This window comes from Phocoena phocoena, chromosome 15, assembly GCF_963924675.1.
Source record: "Phocoena phocoena chromosome 15, mPhoPho1.1, whole genome shotgun sequence".
NCBI classification, from domain to species: domain Eukaryota; kingdom Metazoa; phylum Chordata; class Mammalia; order Artiodactyla; family Phocoenidae; genus Phocoena; species Phocoena phocoena.
In genome coordinates, this window is record NC_089233.1 from 7060605 (window position 1) to 7076800 (window position 16196).

The 16196-nt window shown below is 53.8% G+C and overlaps 1 protein-coding gene across 1 annotated transcript in view; it reads left to right on the forward strand.

Moving 5' to 3' along the window:
* Nucleotides 1-1695: 1695 nt before the first annotated feature.
* The window catches only part of ZAN (zonadhesin), a 34822-nt gene continuing 20321 nt past the window's right edge, over nt 1696-16196 (forward strand). Inside the window, 19 exon segments of the mRNA XM_065892360.1 lie at nt 1696-1741; nt 2768-2827; nt 3319-3465; nt 3607-3878; nt 4055-4142; nt 4942-5094; nt 7004-7168; nt 7506-7597; nt 7781-7859; nt 7951-8097; nt 8631-8902; nt 9212-9313; nt 9838-10684; nt 11339-11523; nt 13750-13891; nt 14056-14172; nt 14672-14796; nt 14992-15137; nt 15806-15949. Coding sequence (XP_065748432.1) covers nt 1696-1741; nt 2768-2827; nt 3319-3465; nt 3607-3878; nt 4055-4142; nt 4942-5094; nt 7004-7168; nt 7506-7597; nt 7781-7859; nt 7951-8097; nt 8631-8902; nt 9212-9313; nt 9838-10684; nt 11339-11523; nt 13750-13891; nt 14056-14172; nt 14672-14796; nt 14992-15137; nt 15806-15949 — 3329 coding nt within the window.

The following is a 16196-nucleotide window of genomic DNA, read 5'->3' on the forward strand; positions in this document are numbered from 1 at the left end:
ACACCTCTACTCAAAACACGTGCATATGAAATTAACACAACATTGTAAATCAACTATATCTCAGTAAAAAAAAAACTCATCTGTCTATGGGCCCTTGGGTTGCTGTCACCTTTTGGCTATTTTGATAACGCCACTATAAACATAGGTGTACAAATATCTGTTCAAGTCCCTGCTTTCAATTCTTTTGGGCATATACCCAGAAGCAGAATTGCTGGGCAATATGGTAATTCTACTGTCAATTTTTTGAGGAGTGCCATTCTTTTTAATACCTGTATAATATTCCTTTGTATAAATAATATTCCTTGAATACGATCCAAACACACATCTCCTGGCAAACATTTAGGTAACCTCGATTTCTTTTCCTACTGTAAATGATGCTGCAATTAACGTCTTTAAGGTATGTACATCTTTGTGAAAATACGCACGTATTTATGTGGGAAGATTCCTACAAAGGTATCGCTGGGTCAAAGATAAGCACATTTGAAAGTTAAACGGTCATTGTCAAATTATCTTCTAAGACGTTTTCACCAACATGCAGTCATAGCATCAATGTATTTTAGTGTGTCTACCTGCATTCTGGCCAACACTCAATGCTTCAATCTTTTAAATTGTTGTCAACATGAAAGCTGTAGTTTTGATTAGCATTTCCCTTCTTATAACAGAAGCAGAACATTTAACATTTTTTTAATTTAATATTTATTTATTTATTTTTATTTGGTTGTGTCAGGTCTTACTTGTGGCTTGCTGGCTCCTTAGTTGCCGTATGTGGGCTCCTTAATTGTGGCTCACCTGCTCCTTAGTTGTGGCATGCAAACTCTTAGTTGTGGCACTCATGTGGGATCTAGTTCCCTGACCAGGGATCAAACCCGGGCCCCCTGCATTGGGAGCGTGGAGTCTTAACCACTGCACCACCAGGGAAGTCCCAGAAGCAGAACATCTTTTCCAACGTATACTGGCTGCTTGTAGGTCTTCCTCCGTGACTTGTCTTTTTCAATTCTTTGCCAAGAAGCATTTTCAGTCCTCACTTTACTCCATCTTCCCGTCGCCTTCGATACTGTTGCTAGCTATAGAACTTTAGGTTTGAAATGGTTTTCTGTTGGAATTCTGCAGACAATGTTCCACTGCCTCATAGAATCCGTGGTTGCTAGTGACAAGTCCCGTGTCATGCTGATTCCTGATCCTTAGTACTGACCTGCTTTCTCCTGTCTGAAAGTGTTTAGGATCTTCTCTTCAGCCCTGATGTTCTGAAATTTCATGACGTGCCTTTCATGGGTCTCTCTGCATTCATCGTGCCAGACCCCTTTTAATCAAGAGGCTCATACATCTGTTCCGGGAAATCTTCTTCTGTGGTTTTTCTTAAGTAATTTCTTTTCCTTTGTTCTTTCTTTTTTGAACCCTTCTGGTTGAATGTTAGGCTTCCTGGACCAACCCTCCAAGGCTCTCCCTTCTTTCTTTCTTTCCTTCTCTCTTGCTCTCATTTTGATTTCTCTTGATTTCAATGTATAACTCTTCTACTGGCTTTTAAATTTCGGCGCTCACAGTTCTCATTTCTCAGAGCTTTCTTGTGTTCTCTGTCCAGTGTTCATGGCATCCTCAGGAGGGTGCCAAGCGAGGAGGGGCGGGGGTGAATAAGGTGGCCTGAGCCCCTCACTCTGCCTTTCTCCTCTCCCCTGAGAGCTGCTTCTGAGGTCCCGCATGGCTCCTCCAGTCTGGACTCTGCTGCTGCTGCTGGGGGCTGCCTGGGGCCAGGGCCTCATGCCTGCCCCTGCCCGGTAAGCTGGGCTCAGGGGGCAGCTGGGGGTGGCTCTGAGGAAGAGCGAGGGGCGAAGCTGGAAGGGGCAAGTGGGCTAGCGATGAAGGGCACGGCCCTGGTAAGGAAGGCGGGAGTGATGGGTGTGAGAAGCATGCTGAACAGGAGTGGGTGGAGCCCTGCAGCCCACAAGCCTGGACCTGGGACGCGTGAGCAGCTCAGTGGGAGCAGGACAGAGCTGAAGGGCGAGGAGAGAGGAAGGAGGTGCAGAGCCGGGGAGACAGGTCTGAGCATGGCAGGGGAGGAGAGAGAGGTCGGGCCCTCAGAAAAAGGACAACACCCAGAGCAGACCCAGCGGACAGACAGACAGCAAGTAGGAAGCAGCAAGAAATGATGGGTGGCTTGGTGTCCTGGAGCTCGTTTGAACGAGTAGGACTTGAACTACTAAAACAAAGGGCTGTTCTACGTGGCCCACACCACCTGGAAAAGGGCAGCTGGCTTCTCTGTGGAATTTCTAAGGAGTTGCTTATCTGTGTGTTCAGTTGGGGCAATACCATCCCTGACACCTATCTGGCAACATGGGACCCATACAGTCCCTACTCTGTGGGGAAAACTTGGGCTATAGCACAGGAAGACCTCGACCTGAAGGAAGGAGATTGCTCAGGGCCAAACGCTTAGGCGCTGCGTGAGAATTCCCTTACAAAGAAAGTGGTTCTTTCTCATGCGAGAGAACCCCGCGTGACATCCAGAGCATAGAGGGGTGGAGGGACCAGTGGGGATGTGAGGAGCTTGGAGGGGAGATGCTTTCTAGGAGACAGATGACAACTTAAGGTGAGAAGGCTGTGAGTGACCTTTTCGAAAACCTTCAAGTAAATATATGTCACTGCATACACGTTGATACAATATGGATAAAAAGAAAGGAACAATCCTCCAGAAAGCTCACAGTCCTGGAGGCTTAACAGTTCTTGGTAACGACGAGGATCACATTGTTTCTTTTTCTCTCTGTCTCCAAATCAATGCCAAGGAAAGAGAAGCCTCTGGATTGGAAGCCCGTCTCTCGCAGCTCGAGGGAAAACTGTGAGTTGGAACCCCGGGGCTGCTCAGTCCCTCCCAGGGGTGGCCACTCCAGGTGCCCTCAGGCAGGGTGATGACATAAATATGTAATAAATGTGTGAAGGGCAGCCCTCAGAGGATGGAGCGGGGAGGGAACCGGGGAGGAGTAGAGTACAAGTCCCGCCTGAAAGATCCACATTCGAACGAACAACAAATGTATGCTACCCAGACAAGCCTGCCTGACTGCGACCTCCGTTTGCAACCCCTGGCCTAGTCATTCTGCCCCTCACCGACCCCAGCCCTGAATTTCTCCTAAGAGAAGACTTATTTCTCAGCTTCCCTTTCCCAAATCTCTGCTCTGGACCCTAAATCTTAGTGGCCACTTGGCAACCCTGCTCTGCTTCCCTCCCCCCACCTCCTACCGCCCTCCCCCACCCCCCCCAGCCCCACTGGCTCTGCAGCTGACCCCCTCCCCTCTGCCCTCTCCTGGTCTCACAGTGGCCCTTTCTTCCCAGCCGTTCTCACCCAGTGTGATTTTGAGGATGACTCCAGACCCCTCTGTGATTGGAGACAAGTGTCCAAAGATGACGGGGCCTGGACTCGGGCCAGTGAGCCCTCCCCGACCAGCAGCACCACGCCCCCCGGCGGGTACCCCAATGGAGGTGAGGAAGCCGAAGGTTTAGGGAGGCATCTGGGAGGTGGACGCTGGCGGATCTGGGTGCAGGGAGGCGGCCGGAAGTGATACCTGGGCTCTGGGAAGGGGGGTGGCAGGGCCTCACCATCCCTGGCTCTGCCTCCCCCAGAGGGCTACTACCTGCACATGGACTCCAACACCTTCCGCCCGGGCGGGGTGGCCCGCCTGCGCAGCCCCCCTGTATGGGAGCAAGGCCTCCTGTGCGTGCGCTTCGCCTACTACATGTTCGGGCCGTCGTGGGGCGCCCAGCTCAAGCTGCTGTTGACCACGGACCCCAAGGGCAAGCACTCCAACGTGCTCTGGAAACACAGCAACACCCAGAGCCCCTCCTGGATACCCACCGCCGTCACGGTGCCCATCGGGCGCATCCTGCCCAGTCGGGTGAGGCCGAAGACATGGCCTGGGGTCCCAGTGGGAATCTGGCTGTGGGGGGTCCAGGAGGGGCTGGGCTGGGACAAGGAGGGGGCACGGGGGCTGGGCAACCTGAATTCAGGCAGGAAAGTGGGAGCCCGAGGCAAAGGGGCTCACAGCATGGGTGATCCCCCTCCCTCCCGCAGCTGACATTTGAAGGAGTCAGGGGCAGCACAGCTTATCTGGACATCGCTCTGGATGCCATCTCTATCCGTCGGGGCTCCTGCAGTCAGGGTGAGCCCCCGTCCCTCCTCCTCTTTCCCCCCACGCCTATACATCTGCCCAGGTGGCAGGAGTAAGTAGCTCAGGGACTGTGACCCTGGTTTCTTCCAGAGTTGGGGCGACTTGCTTCCCTTTACTTCCACACCCCACACCTCTGACCCCTGAAGCAGCCACATCTAAAGAGATGTTCTCCTGGAACACAGAATTGTGGTGACACCTGTCCTAGAGTGACCAGCCATTCTGATTTGCCCTGGGCGGTCCCTCTTTTAGCACGGAAGTGCTGCATCTCAGGAAACCCCTCAGTCTCTGGCAAACCTGGACATTTGGTCAACCTGGCTGTTACCCCAGATCTATCCAGAATTAGCACTCTAGGCTGATGTTAGAGATTTGAGGGGAGCGAATTCAAGGGAAGGAACATTCCAGAAGCTGCATGCAAGGAGCCAACACTTACTGAGCACAGGAACTGTGCTAGATGCTCCCACACGGGGTGTAACTTACAACAGGCAAGTGCTGTTGTTCCCAGTTTATCGATGGGGAAACTGAGGTTTGGGCAGCCTAAGTAATCCGTGCCAGGAACACAGCCACTGGGGAGCAAGTCCATATCTGGCTTGCAAGCCGGCCGTGGCTCACATTAGGACCCAGACTGAGACTCAAGAGTTCTGACTCCAGACTGAGGCATACTTTTCTTTTTAAAAAAATTTTTATCTTATATTGGAGTATAGTTCATTAACAATGTTGTGTTTGAGGCATACTTTTCTGAGCTGCCTCCCCTTAGAAAAAGCTAAATCCTTCCTCTTTTCTTTTCCCTCAGTCTGCAAGACGCAAACGTGCAGTTTTGACACTCCAAATGATCTCTGTGGCTGGAGCTGGATCCCGACGGCCTCTGGGGCCAAGTGGGTCCAGAAGAAGGGGTCAACAGGGGTGCTGAACGTGGGGCCTGAGGATGACTTCTCTAGCCCTGGTCGTGAGTAATGGCCATGCTTCTTCCGTCCTTTGACTTTCTGAGCTTCTAGTGACCTTTGCGGGAGTTTACGATGTTTGCCTGACCACCCTACAGTAACTCTCTTGGGATGGCCTGGGGCGACCGTCAGCAAGCTCAGACCTCCATCAGCTTAAGTTACAGGACAGAAAACAGATTCTAAGCACCCAGCCAGCTTCCCCCACTGCCACCCCAAAAGCCCTACAGCCGGTAGACCCAACACAGCCGACTCCTCACCTCTTTTCCCTGGCACCCTTCCTTCTTCATTCATCCAACAAATATTTATTGAGCACCTACAATATGCCAAGTCCCAGGCTGTTGAGATGCATCAGCTTACAGAACAGACAGAGGATGGTGGGGGACAAGGAGGAGACAGTTCCTGAAACAATAAAGAAGTAAATTATATAAGCTTTAAGATGACCAGTGCTATCAGAAAAAAAAAAAAAAGTTGAACAAAGTAAGGGGATCAGGAGAGCAGGGTAGGGTGGGTTGTAAGTTTTAAATAGGGTGGTCAGAGTAGATCTCAGACAGGTCACATTTGAGCACAAACCTTTAGGAGGTGAGGGAGTGAGGCACGAAATTATCGAGGGGAAGAACATTCTAAGCAGAGGGGCCAGCCATGCAAAGACTCTGAGGTAGCAGTGGCTTGGGGGGTGGGTGTTGAAGTGCAGCAAGGAGCCACGTGGTTGGGATGGAGAGAATGAGCTCAGACGGGTCCTAGGAGGGGCAGACCATTGTCAGGACTGATTGTGGCTTTTATTCTATGTGGATGGGGAGCCTTTGCAGGATTTGGAGCAGAGGAGTGACCTTATCTGACTTACGTTTACAAGGATCACCTGGGTTTTTTTGTATGAGAATCCACTGAAGGGATGGGGCAAGGACAGAGGCCATTCTTCTCCATCCTTCCCTCCCCCCAAATCCTTGCTCTCCTTCCTCTGATCTTTCCTGCTGCCTGAGGTTTGCTTTCTAGAAAAACCTGGTGAAAACCCCACCCCACGTTCATTCTAAGCCCCTGGAGAACAGGGCAGGGCCCGCCCATCTCTGCATCCCCATTAGATTTAGCACCAAATCCCGTGCCCAGCAGTTTCAGTAAACGTTGTTGGGTTTGTTTGTTTGTTTGTTTTTTTCCATTTTCTCTCTCTTCCTTTTTCCACCTTGCTCCCTTCCTTACGTTTTTCCATCTTTCCTCTTTCTCTCCTGCATCTCCTTTTCCATTTCTCAGACGTCCCAGTATGGACACTTGTTGCGTTCTTTCACCATTTTACTCTTTCCCTCCTTCTTCCCTGTTGGCTCCTTTCTTTTCTCTCGCACTTCTGCCCACTCCCTCCTCTTCAGCCGTCTTCTCTCCCTTTCAGAAGCCCACCTTTCCGGGTTTCACTCTCCAGGCAGAACCCCGTGGGGCGTCCGGCACGTGCGTGCGCGCGGTCTGAGGCCTCTTTAATTCCCCCCTCCTTCCCACGGCTACCAGTTGCGTCACGGAGCGAGGTCCAGGCTGATTGGCTGCGTGAGCTGGCGGCAGGGGGCAGGAGATCCCTGCCGGTCAGCATCAGATCGGGACTCTCACCACTTTGCGTGAATCAGCTATGTCCAGTGGGTTAAGAAAAGGAAGAGGATGTGACTGTGGGGGGACCTCAAAAGTCTGAATCCAAAGGACAGGATTCTGGCTGCTTCTGAGAGGATGCCGCGTTTCTTGGGCGGCGCCCGCGTCCTCACCCAGACCTGCCAAGCACTTCTGGAAGGAACCAAGGCCTCAGCCAGTCGTGTGATGGGTTTAGGCCCATCTCAGCGCCGGCTGATCCTAGGCAACTGTTAGGGCTCCCCAGGGCCAGGCTCCTTGCCCTCGCAGCCCCTATCCCTGTGCCGTCCCCCACTTTACTGGCCTTTTCCTTCCCAGGTGGCTTCTACATGCTCCTGGACCCCAAGAATGCAAAACCAAGGCAGAGCTCTGCCCTCCTGAGCCCTCTGATCCAGTCCTTCGGCTGCCTGAGCCTGTCCTTTCACTACACCCTACATGGCCAGTCTCCTGGCGCAGCCCTCACCGTCTATGCTTCTGACTTGGGTGAGAGTGACAACGTCATGGCATTTACACTGTCCTCAGACTCTCCTCTCAGGGTTGGGTTGACGAGGAAACGTGGGGGCATCTCTTGGGGTCTAGGGAAATCTGGGATACTTGCAAGATGATTCTGCGGAGTGGAATTTGGGAGCAGAAGGCACAGGGTTCTGGAAAAATAGATCAAAACGCCAGGAGAGTGAGAGAGAGAAGGACGTGCTTGCACGTCGGGGAGGGGAATCCACTCCAAGTGGTCCCTCTGCTACTCATCCTTCTGAGTATAGGTTTGAAGTCATTTTCCAGCCCCCAGTCATCTCACTGCTCTCTTGGGTTCCTTCCATTGTAGGCAGTGGCCGGAAACACACACTCTTTTCAGGACAACCCGGACCCAACTGGCAGCCCGTTTCTGTCAATTACACAGGCCAGGGACAGATTCAGGTACAGAGGAGCAGGAGGTGTCAGGTCTCCTTGGACGTGGGAGGCGCACCTGTTATTGACAAGGACTGAAGATCTGGGCCCTGGAAGCCGGGTGCCTGGGTCCCTGAAGAGAGTAAAATCAAATGGAGGGGACTGAACATTTGGGCTGTTTGCTGACTCCCGGCCCCCTCTCCCTCTCTTCAGTTCACCGTGGTGGGCGTGTTTGGAGAGATCCCAGAGCCAGTGGTGGCGGTGGATGCAATCAGCATTGCTCCCTGCGGGGGTGAGAGCAGCTCTGAGAATGGGGGTTGGGGATGGGGGAGGAATAGAGAGCATGGCCCAGATTTCTCCCATCTCCCATTTTGATCCCCCAGAGAGCTTTCCTCAGTGTGACTTTGAAGATGAGGCCCATCCCTTCTGTGACTGGGTCCAGGTATTACAGGATGGCGGACACTGGACCCAGGGAAGTAAAAACACGCTCATCCAGGGTACAGGCCCCTTGGGAGCCTCCCTTAATGGAGGTGAGGAGACGGAGGACCCCTCAAGCCAACGAGTTACTGAATCTGCTCCCCGCGAGGGGGTGGACTGGTGTGACTGGTGCAAGATGTAGGTGGTGAGGGTCAGCCAGCGGGTGTTTACTGGGAAGCCGCCATGGGGCCAGAGCTGTGGAGGCCACAGAGGCAGAGTGACCTGACGCTTCTTGTGGTTCTGGGATCACTTGAAACCCCCAGAAGATCCAGGTATAGTGCTTCATTGAGCCCAAGGCCTCAAAATCCACTGGGTCATTTTCAGTCAAGACATTTACTGGTACAGCCAACAAAGGAATCTGGGTTGCTGGCTTGGTTTTCCCTTTCTTTCTGATCCTGACTTCTTAGTTAGAAGTCTAAAATGAGCAGAGAAAAAAACAAAACAAGCAAACAAAAAACCCACTGCAATGTGGAGAGTTTGGGTGTTTGCATCAAATCCCCATTTGGAAAGCAAGATGTCGCTCAAGAAAGCACCAGACTTGTGCTCTGCAGGTTTCTCACCTTGCCTGTTCCCTTCTTTTGCCCAGACGGTCACTTTGTCTACCTTGAGGCTGACAAGTTCTCCCAGGCAGGCCAGTCTTTCATACTGGCGAGCCGGACCTTCTGTGCCCCGGGTGCGATCTGTGTGGAGTTTACCTACCACATGTATGGCCTCGGAAATGGCACGAAGCTCAGGCTACTGCTGGGGAGCCCTGCGGACAGTTCCCCAACTCCTCTCTGGGAACGAGTTGGGTCTCAAAGCGCTGACTGGCTGAACGACTCCATCACCGTCCCTTCGGGACATCAACAGCCCATGCAGGTGAGAGACAGAGAGAGTCGCTCTTTAAGTGTCACCGTGAGGCCAGGTGAGGGGGACATGACGCCTGGGATCAGGGAGCACAACCAGGGCTGAGAGGATGGGACACTGGAAAAACAGCAGAGCAGAGGGTGCTCTGTGTTCCCTGTGAGGCTCTCTGGCTCCTGGAAGGGGCCCGGGCCCCCGTTGCACTGTTGAGGCCAGAACAAGGCGACATCTTAGCAGAGGACAGACCCTCTGCCCGGAGAGTCGCTGAGTTGATGGGGATTCACTTTCATTTCTCTCTTGCTTCTTTCTCCCTCGTACCTTCAGCTGATGTTTGAGGCCGAGAGGGGCACCAGCACCACCTTCATTGTTGCTCTGGGTTTCATCTTGATCAGTCACGGGACCTGTCAAGGTAAGACAAAACCCCAGGTCCCGGAAAGGGCAGGATGACCATCTCTTGGGCCTCTCTGCGTGAGCTGCTTAAAATGCAAGTCCTCTTTTGTGCTCGAGTCCTCACGCAGTTTTGTTTCCTATATTCTGCGCACCCGTACCTTCCCAGCCCCATCAGAATGCTTGCTTGAGTGCGTGTGACTTTGAGGCCGTGGATTGCTGTGGTCAGACCCCTCACCTAGTGAATGGTGATCCCGAAGGGAAGGCTGATATCCTATTTGTTATTTGTTTCCTGTACCCGGCGCAAGATCGGACATAAGTTAGGAACGGTGTTTGCCAGTGTTACCTGAGTAGAGGCTGGGGCGGGGAGGAGAAGGAGAGGTGTGAATGAGTTACTGCTTTGAGCGCACCCATTCCAATTAGATGTGAGTCAAGGGCGGGGTGGTACGATTCTGACTAGACTCCAGGGATTTATTTTCTTTGCAGGACCTGCATCAGTAGCGCCTCCTTCCAAACCTCCCGTTACCTGCACTGGCCCTCCTGAAACCCCTGTCTGCACAGAGAAACGTGTGGCCCCTGAGGAAACACCCACCGTCCCCACTGAAATATCCACCATCCTCACAAAGAAACCTGTGGCCCCCGTAGAAAAACCGACTGTACCCACCGAAAGGACCACCATCCCCACTAAAAAGACCACCATCCCCACAGAAAAACCCACGGTCCCCACCGAAAGGACCACCATCCCCACTAAAAAGACCACCATCCCCACAGAAAAACTGACTGTCCTCACTGAAAGGACCACCATCCCCACTAAAAAGACCACCATCCCCACAGAAAAACCCATTGTCCCCACCAAAAGGACCACCATCCCCACTAAAAAGACCACCATCCCCACAGAAAAACCCACGGTCCCCACCAAAAGGACCACCATCCCCACTAAAAAGACCACCATCCCCACAGAAAAACCCACGGTCCCCACCGAAAGGACCACCATCCCCACTAAAAAGACCACCATCCCCACAGAAAAACCCACGGTCCCCACCGAAAGGACCACCATCCCCACTAAAAAGACCACCATCCCCACAGAAAAACCCACGGTCCCCACCGAAAGGACGACCATCCCCACTAAAAAGACCACCATCCCCACAGAAAAACCCACGGTCCCCACCGAAAGGACCATCATCCCCACTAAAAAGACCACCATCCCCACAGAAAAACCCACGGTCCCCACCGAAAGGACCACCATCCCCACGGAAAAACCCACAGTCCCCACTGAAAGGCCCACAGTTCCCACGACACCCCAGCCCAGCCCAACTCTTGTACCCACCTGGCCAACAGTTTTCGTGATGCCAAGTACCTCCATGACCACCGTGACCCCAGCCACCACTGCAACCCCAAGACCTACTCCAGGTTTGTGGTGGAGCATTGGACAAAGAGCTGAAAGTCAGAGACAGTGATGAGGAGAGAGGGCTGGGGAAACGGACGCTTCCAGTAGAAAACTGCAGTCTCAGAGGAGAGGGGCACCAGACACGATGACTTTAGAAAGGATGATGAGGACGACCCTGAGTGAGAGGGCCGCGGTGGGGTGGGCATGGGGGAGCGGGAGTTGTTGGGAACCAAGCATTAGACTTACTATTGCTTTTTTTTTTTATTGAGATATAATTCACTGCCGTAAAAATTCATCCTTTCAAAGTGTACGATTTGGTGGTTTTAGCATATTCACAGGACTGTGTAGCCATCCTCACTTTTCCACGTCAGGACATTTGCATCACCCCATAACGAAAGCCCATACCCAATAGCCATCACTCCCATTCCCCCGCCCCCCAGCCCCTGGCAACCACGAATCTGCTTTCTGTCTGTTCGGTACATTTCATACCGTGGAACTGGCTTCTTTTTTCTCAGCATATGTTGTTGTCAAGGTTCATCCAGATTGTAGTTTGTGTCAGGACTTCCTTCCTTTGAATGGCGGAGTAACATGGGCCTCCTTCAAGAAGAACGGGAGTGGGGGGTAGAGGGGAGACAGGAGGAAAGCCGGGGGCTTGACGGAGGCTGTTTTCCCCTCAGTGAGCTGCCCGCCGAACGCCCACTACGAGCGCTGCGCCTGCCCAGCATCCTGCCAGAGCCCCGCGCCCAACTGTGGGCTCCTTTGCAAGCCCGGCTGTGTCTGCGATCCTGGCTTTCTGTTCAGCGACTCCCGCTGCATCAATGCCTCTTCCTGCAATTGCTCCTACAATGACAATTACTATAAGGTGAGACCCCAGGATGCCCGGATCCTCTGAGGGAGACTGCGAGCCGAACGCCTGGGGTCCAGCGCCACCTGTTCCCCAGGTGACATGAATTTGGCTCCATGGGACATTCCCAAGGGGTCATCTCTCCGGCAGCTGTGACACGGTGGTGGAGTCATTCATTCGGTGTGTGTTTTTTTATGCCTTAATTTTATTATAATTTTTTCTTGGCCACGCCACACAGCATGTGGGATCTTAGTTCCCTGACCAGGGATTGAACCTGTGCCCCTTGCAGTGGAAGCGTGGAGTCCTAACCACTGGACCACCAGGGAAGTCCCTCGGCTCTGTTCACACAATAAATACTTGTTAAGCACCTGCTTTGGCCCAGCCTGACACTAGGCTGTGTGGAAGATCCTGTCAGCCCGCGGCCCTGTCCTCGGTGCTCCTGCACTGGCAGCCATGATGCATTAGATCATAGACCAGCCAGGTGGTGCAGGGCCCTTATCTCCATCCTGAGGAAAGTCAGGCGTCCCTGAGTATACAGAGAGCCCTGGACACTGAGTGTGTTCAGGCATTTTCAGGGCAGAATGAGGCATTCCAGAACCTTCTTCCAACAGAACTTGCAAATTTTGATAGGCTAGGTCAAAGGAGAGGAGATACTGTTCTTGTCTCTCCTAATTGATGCCCATCCCCATCCGCCCGGGAGATTCTGGTGGAGCACAGGCTCTGGGCCAGCGCTGTCCAAAAGGGATGGCGTGCAAACCTCACACAGCATTTACTTGTCCTAATAGCTACATTAAAAAAAAAAAAACTACAAGGAGGGAATTCCCTGGTGGCCCAGTGGTTAGGACTCCACACCCTCACTGCTGAGGGCCCAGGTTCAATCCCTGCTTGGGGAACTAAGATCCCACAAGCCGCGAGTGAGGCCAAAAAACAAAAAAAAAGAAAAAGTACAAGGAAACAGGTTAAGTTAACTCCAGTCATCTACCTGTTTTAGCATGTAATCAATGGTTATCAATGAGATCATTTACGTACCTTTTTTTTTTCCTACTAAGTCTTCAAACTCCAGTGTGTATTTTCCACTTACAGCCTACGTCAGTTTGCACCGGCCACATCTCAGGAGCTCAGTGGCATGTGGCTGGTGGCCATTGTATTGGACAGAGCCGCCCAAGAGTCAGGCCAATCTGAGGTCAAATCCCCGCTCCGCCACTCGTTTGCAGAGTGACCCTGGGCGAGGTTCTTTCTTGCCTTCTTCAAATCTGTTCCCATGTCTATAAAATGGGCACAACAAGATTTTCTACCTCATTAGGTTGTTGTGAAGGTGAGATTAGATCCTGACACAGAGCAATTACTTAATAAATGCTAATCACTATTGTTAGCAATTTATGGTAAATATATGTGACCTGTAAAGTAAAAGTTTGGTCAGCTATTCATTAGCATCAGTTCCTCTTCTCAGCTCCGGCGTTCTCCCCACGGGGCGTCCGGGTTTCTTGCTTGCCTCTTCGGGGGCCCCTTCCTCCTCCAGCCCTCTTGACCGGTCTCCCGGGCATCCCTGCGTCAGTGTTGGGAGTCGCTTCAGCTGCAGCCCGGGTAGAACTATCTGTCACAACCATCAGTACCAAGCATCTCTTCCCTCTGCCCCAGGAGACACATACGAACTTATTGTATGTTCACTTATGCATTCAATAAACGCGTATTGGGTACCTTCAACCCTCTCGGCATTGGGGTCACCACGAATAGGGCATGTCCTCGCTCTCCTAATGCTGTCAGATTCCGGGGGGCACATAGGATATTGGTTCGTTCTTTCATTCAGTATTTATTAAATGAGAACTCTTCGCCAGGCACTGTGCTACGTGTCGGCGCTGAGATAGTGAGTAAAGATAGACATGGTCCCTCATAGGGGCGCTTATCAAATAATCACAAAGATGAATATAAAAGTGCAATTGTGGTAAGTCCTGGGAAGGAAAGGTACCCAGAGGTAGTCAAGGAGGTCTGGAGAGTCTTCCTGAGAAGGTAGCAACCCTTGAGCTGAACTCCGCTAGTTGCACAGGAATGGGTTAGAGAGAGGGAGAGGGACACGTTCCAGCACAGCATGTGCAAAGGGCCTGGGTTGAGCAGGAATGTCTGGTAGGCGATGAGGAGAGGAGTCTGAGCAAGGTGAGGTCTGCAGGAGGAGAGGGGACTACAGCATGGGATGACAGAGTCTGCCCAGGAGCTACGGCCTCGTGACTCCGGCCCCCTTTCCCTCAGCCAGGGACGGGGTGGTTCAGCCCCAACTGCACAGAACGTTGCCGCTGCCAGCCTGGTGGTCGGACGGAGTGCCAGCCCTATAAGTGCGGGACACATACAGTGTGCCAGCTGAAGAATGGCCAGTACGGATGCCATCCCTATGGTGAGACCCTCAGGCTGTTCCCACCTGTCCACGTGGGTGTGACACCAGGGTCCCCATCCCTCCCTCGACCAGGGGAGCCCGGGCAGGCCACTGGGTGGGTGAGGTGGGCCCTGGTGCCTGGCCTGGTAAAGCAGCTTCACATGTCCCCGGTGTCCCCTCGGCAGGCACTGCCACCTGCTTCGTCTACGGAGACCCTCATTACTTCACCTTCGACGGGAGGCACTTTAGCTTCATGGGCAAGTGCACCTACATCCTGGCCCAACCCTGTGGCAACTCGACAGGTAGGCCCCTGGAGATGCCCCCCCACGGCCTGGGCGTGGAGTCTGAGATCAGAAGAGCTGGGCATGGGGTGCACTGGCCGGCAGGAAAGGGCCAGAGCCGCTGGCAGGGCAAGATGGGAGCAAGGCCGGCGGTCGAGCAAGGGATGACACGTCCATCCCCAAGCAGGACTTTGTGAGGACTAGACCATGGGGAAAATGAGGGTTAGGACTCTTCTCTGGATCCGTCGCTTCCTTGGCTGGCTTGGACTAGGGAGTGCCTGGCAGAGGAGGTCCCTGTCCCCTGGGGGGACAGATTCGTAGCACACAGCCCCACGCTGTTCTGGATGACGCCCCACTCCTGCCAGGGTCCTTCCTCCCCTCTTGAACCGTAGAGCCGCCACCTTTGTGGCCCTTTATCCTCTCAGGGCGCAGGGCCGGTTGGGGATGGCACCCTCAGTGGGCGCTCAGAGATGCTTCTGGAATGAGCCCCTGGGCGCTCTCCGCCCCTCTCCCTGCCCAGAGCCATTCTTCAGGCTGATGGTGAAGAATGAGGAGCGAGGACAGGAGGGCGTGTCCTGCCTGAGCAAGGTCTACGTGACTCTGCCCGAAACCACCATCACCCTGCTCAAGGGCAGACACACGCTGGTGAGTCCGTTCTCCACTCAGCCCTGCAGGGCTGCCGGCCTTGGCTGTGGCCTTGTCCCGCCCATCTCCTCCAGAGCGTTCCACGTGGAGCAGAAGAGGTCACTAGCGTGGCGGTGGGGATCTGGGAGTCCGCTGGGGGTCCTCCTTGACCCCCGGATCTATCTCTCTGTCTCCTCCCTCGGCCCCGCCTTCCAGGTTGGGGGTCAGCGAGTCACCCTCCCAGCCATACCTTCTAAAGGCATCTTCCTGACTCCAAGTGGGCGATCTGTGCAGCTGCAGACGGCATTTGGTCTGCGGGTGAGATGGGATGGTGACCAGCAGCTGTCTGTGAGCGTGCCCAGGTGAGGGGGTGACCCAGCGAGGCAGCTACCACTCCTCCCACCCTGCCCCTCCCTCTCCCGGGACCCTCCCATCCCTGGCCCCTGCCATCCCAGGCGCTAATTCTCAGTCGTGGGTAGGAGACACCTAGCTCAATGGGCAGGCCTCCCTTTGGTTGAGGAGGGGGAGGAAATGGTTTCAGGGCAGTGTGATAGTAGCAGGATATATACACAAGGCTTTGGGAATGTTCTAGAAGGAGTTGCTAATGAGTCGTGGGAGCCTTCAGAAGAGTGGTCCCTTGACTGCAGTCTTCAAGGATGAGTAGCTCCTCAGATGGCCAAACAAGGGAAAGAAAGACTATAGAAGTAGTGAACAGTCATTGCGAGGGAAAAAGTAGAATGTCTTAGGGCCAGCAAGAAGTTTGTTATGGCTGGAAGATGAAGTGTGAGCAGAAGAGGACGAGGGGAGACGTCAAGGTGGCTCGAGAGTGAGAGCTTGGGGCCCTTGTGTGCCTGGTGCCTGGCGTGGAACCCTTGTTTCGAGTCTGCACCTCTGCATCCTCCACCCGCCTTGTGCCAGTGGCCCCCGCGACTCATCCCCTCTCTGCTGTGGTCCCTCAGATGCCAGAGGCCCCTCCTCTCCACTAACACCTCCTCCTCCCCTCCCCCCGGCCCCCCCCCCCCCACCGCAGCACCTACTCTGGCAAACTCTGCGGTTTCTGTGGCAACTATGATGGAGACAGTAGCAACGACAACCGGAAGCCGGATGGTAGACCAGCGCGAGATGAGACGGAGCTGGGTAGCAGCTGGCAGGCCTCGGAGGATGAAGACCACGAGTGAGGGCCTCCCCGCCTCCGTCTCCACCCTCCTGCTCCTTTGCCCCTTCGAGGAACCAAGAACCCCGACTGGCATCACCCCTTTTCTCCTCTGCCGCACACCCCCACGTCTGCCATTCTTCTCCCCACTCCCATTCCCAGCAGAGTTCATTGCCACCACGTTCACCCCCAGCCCCACCATCAGTCAGTCGTCCCCAGGCAATTGTGGGCAGCCCCACCTCTTGCTTGCCCGGCTCCAAGTTTTCCC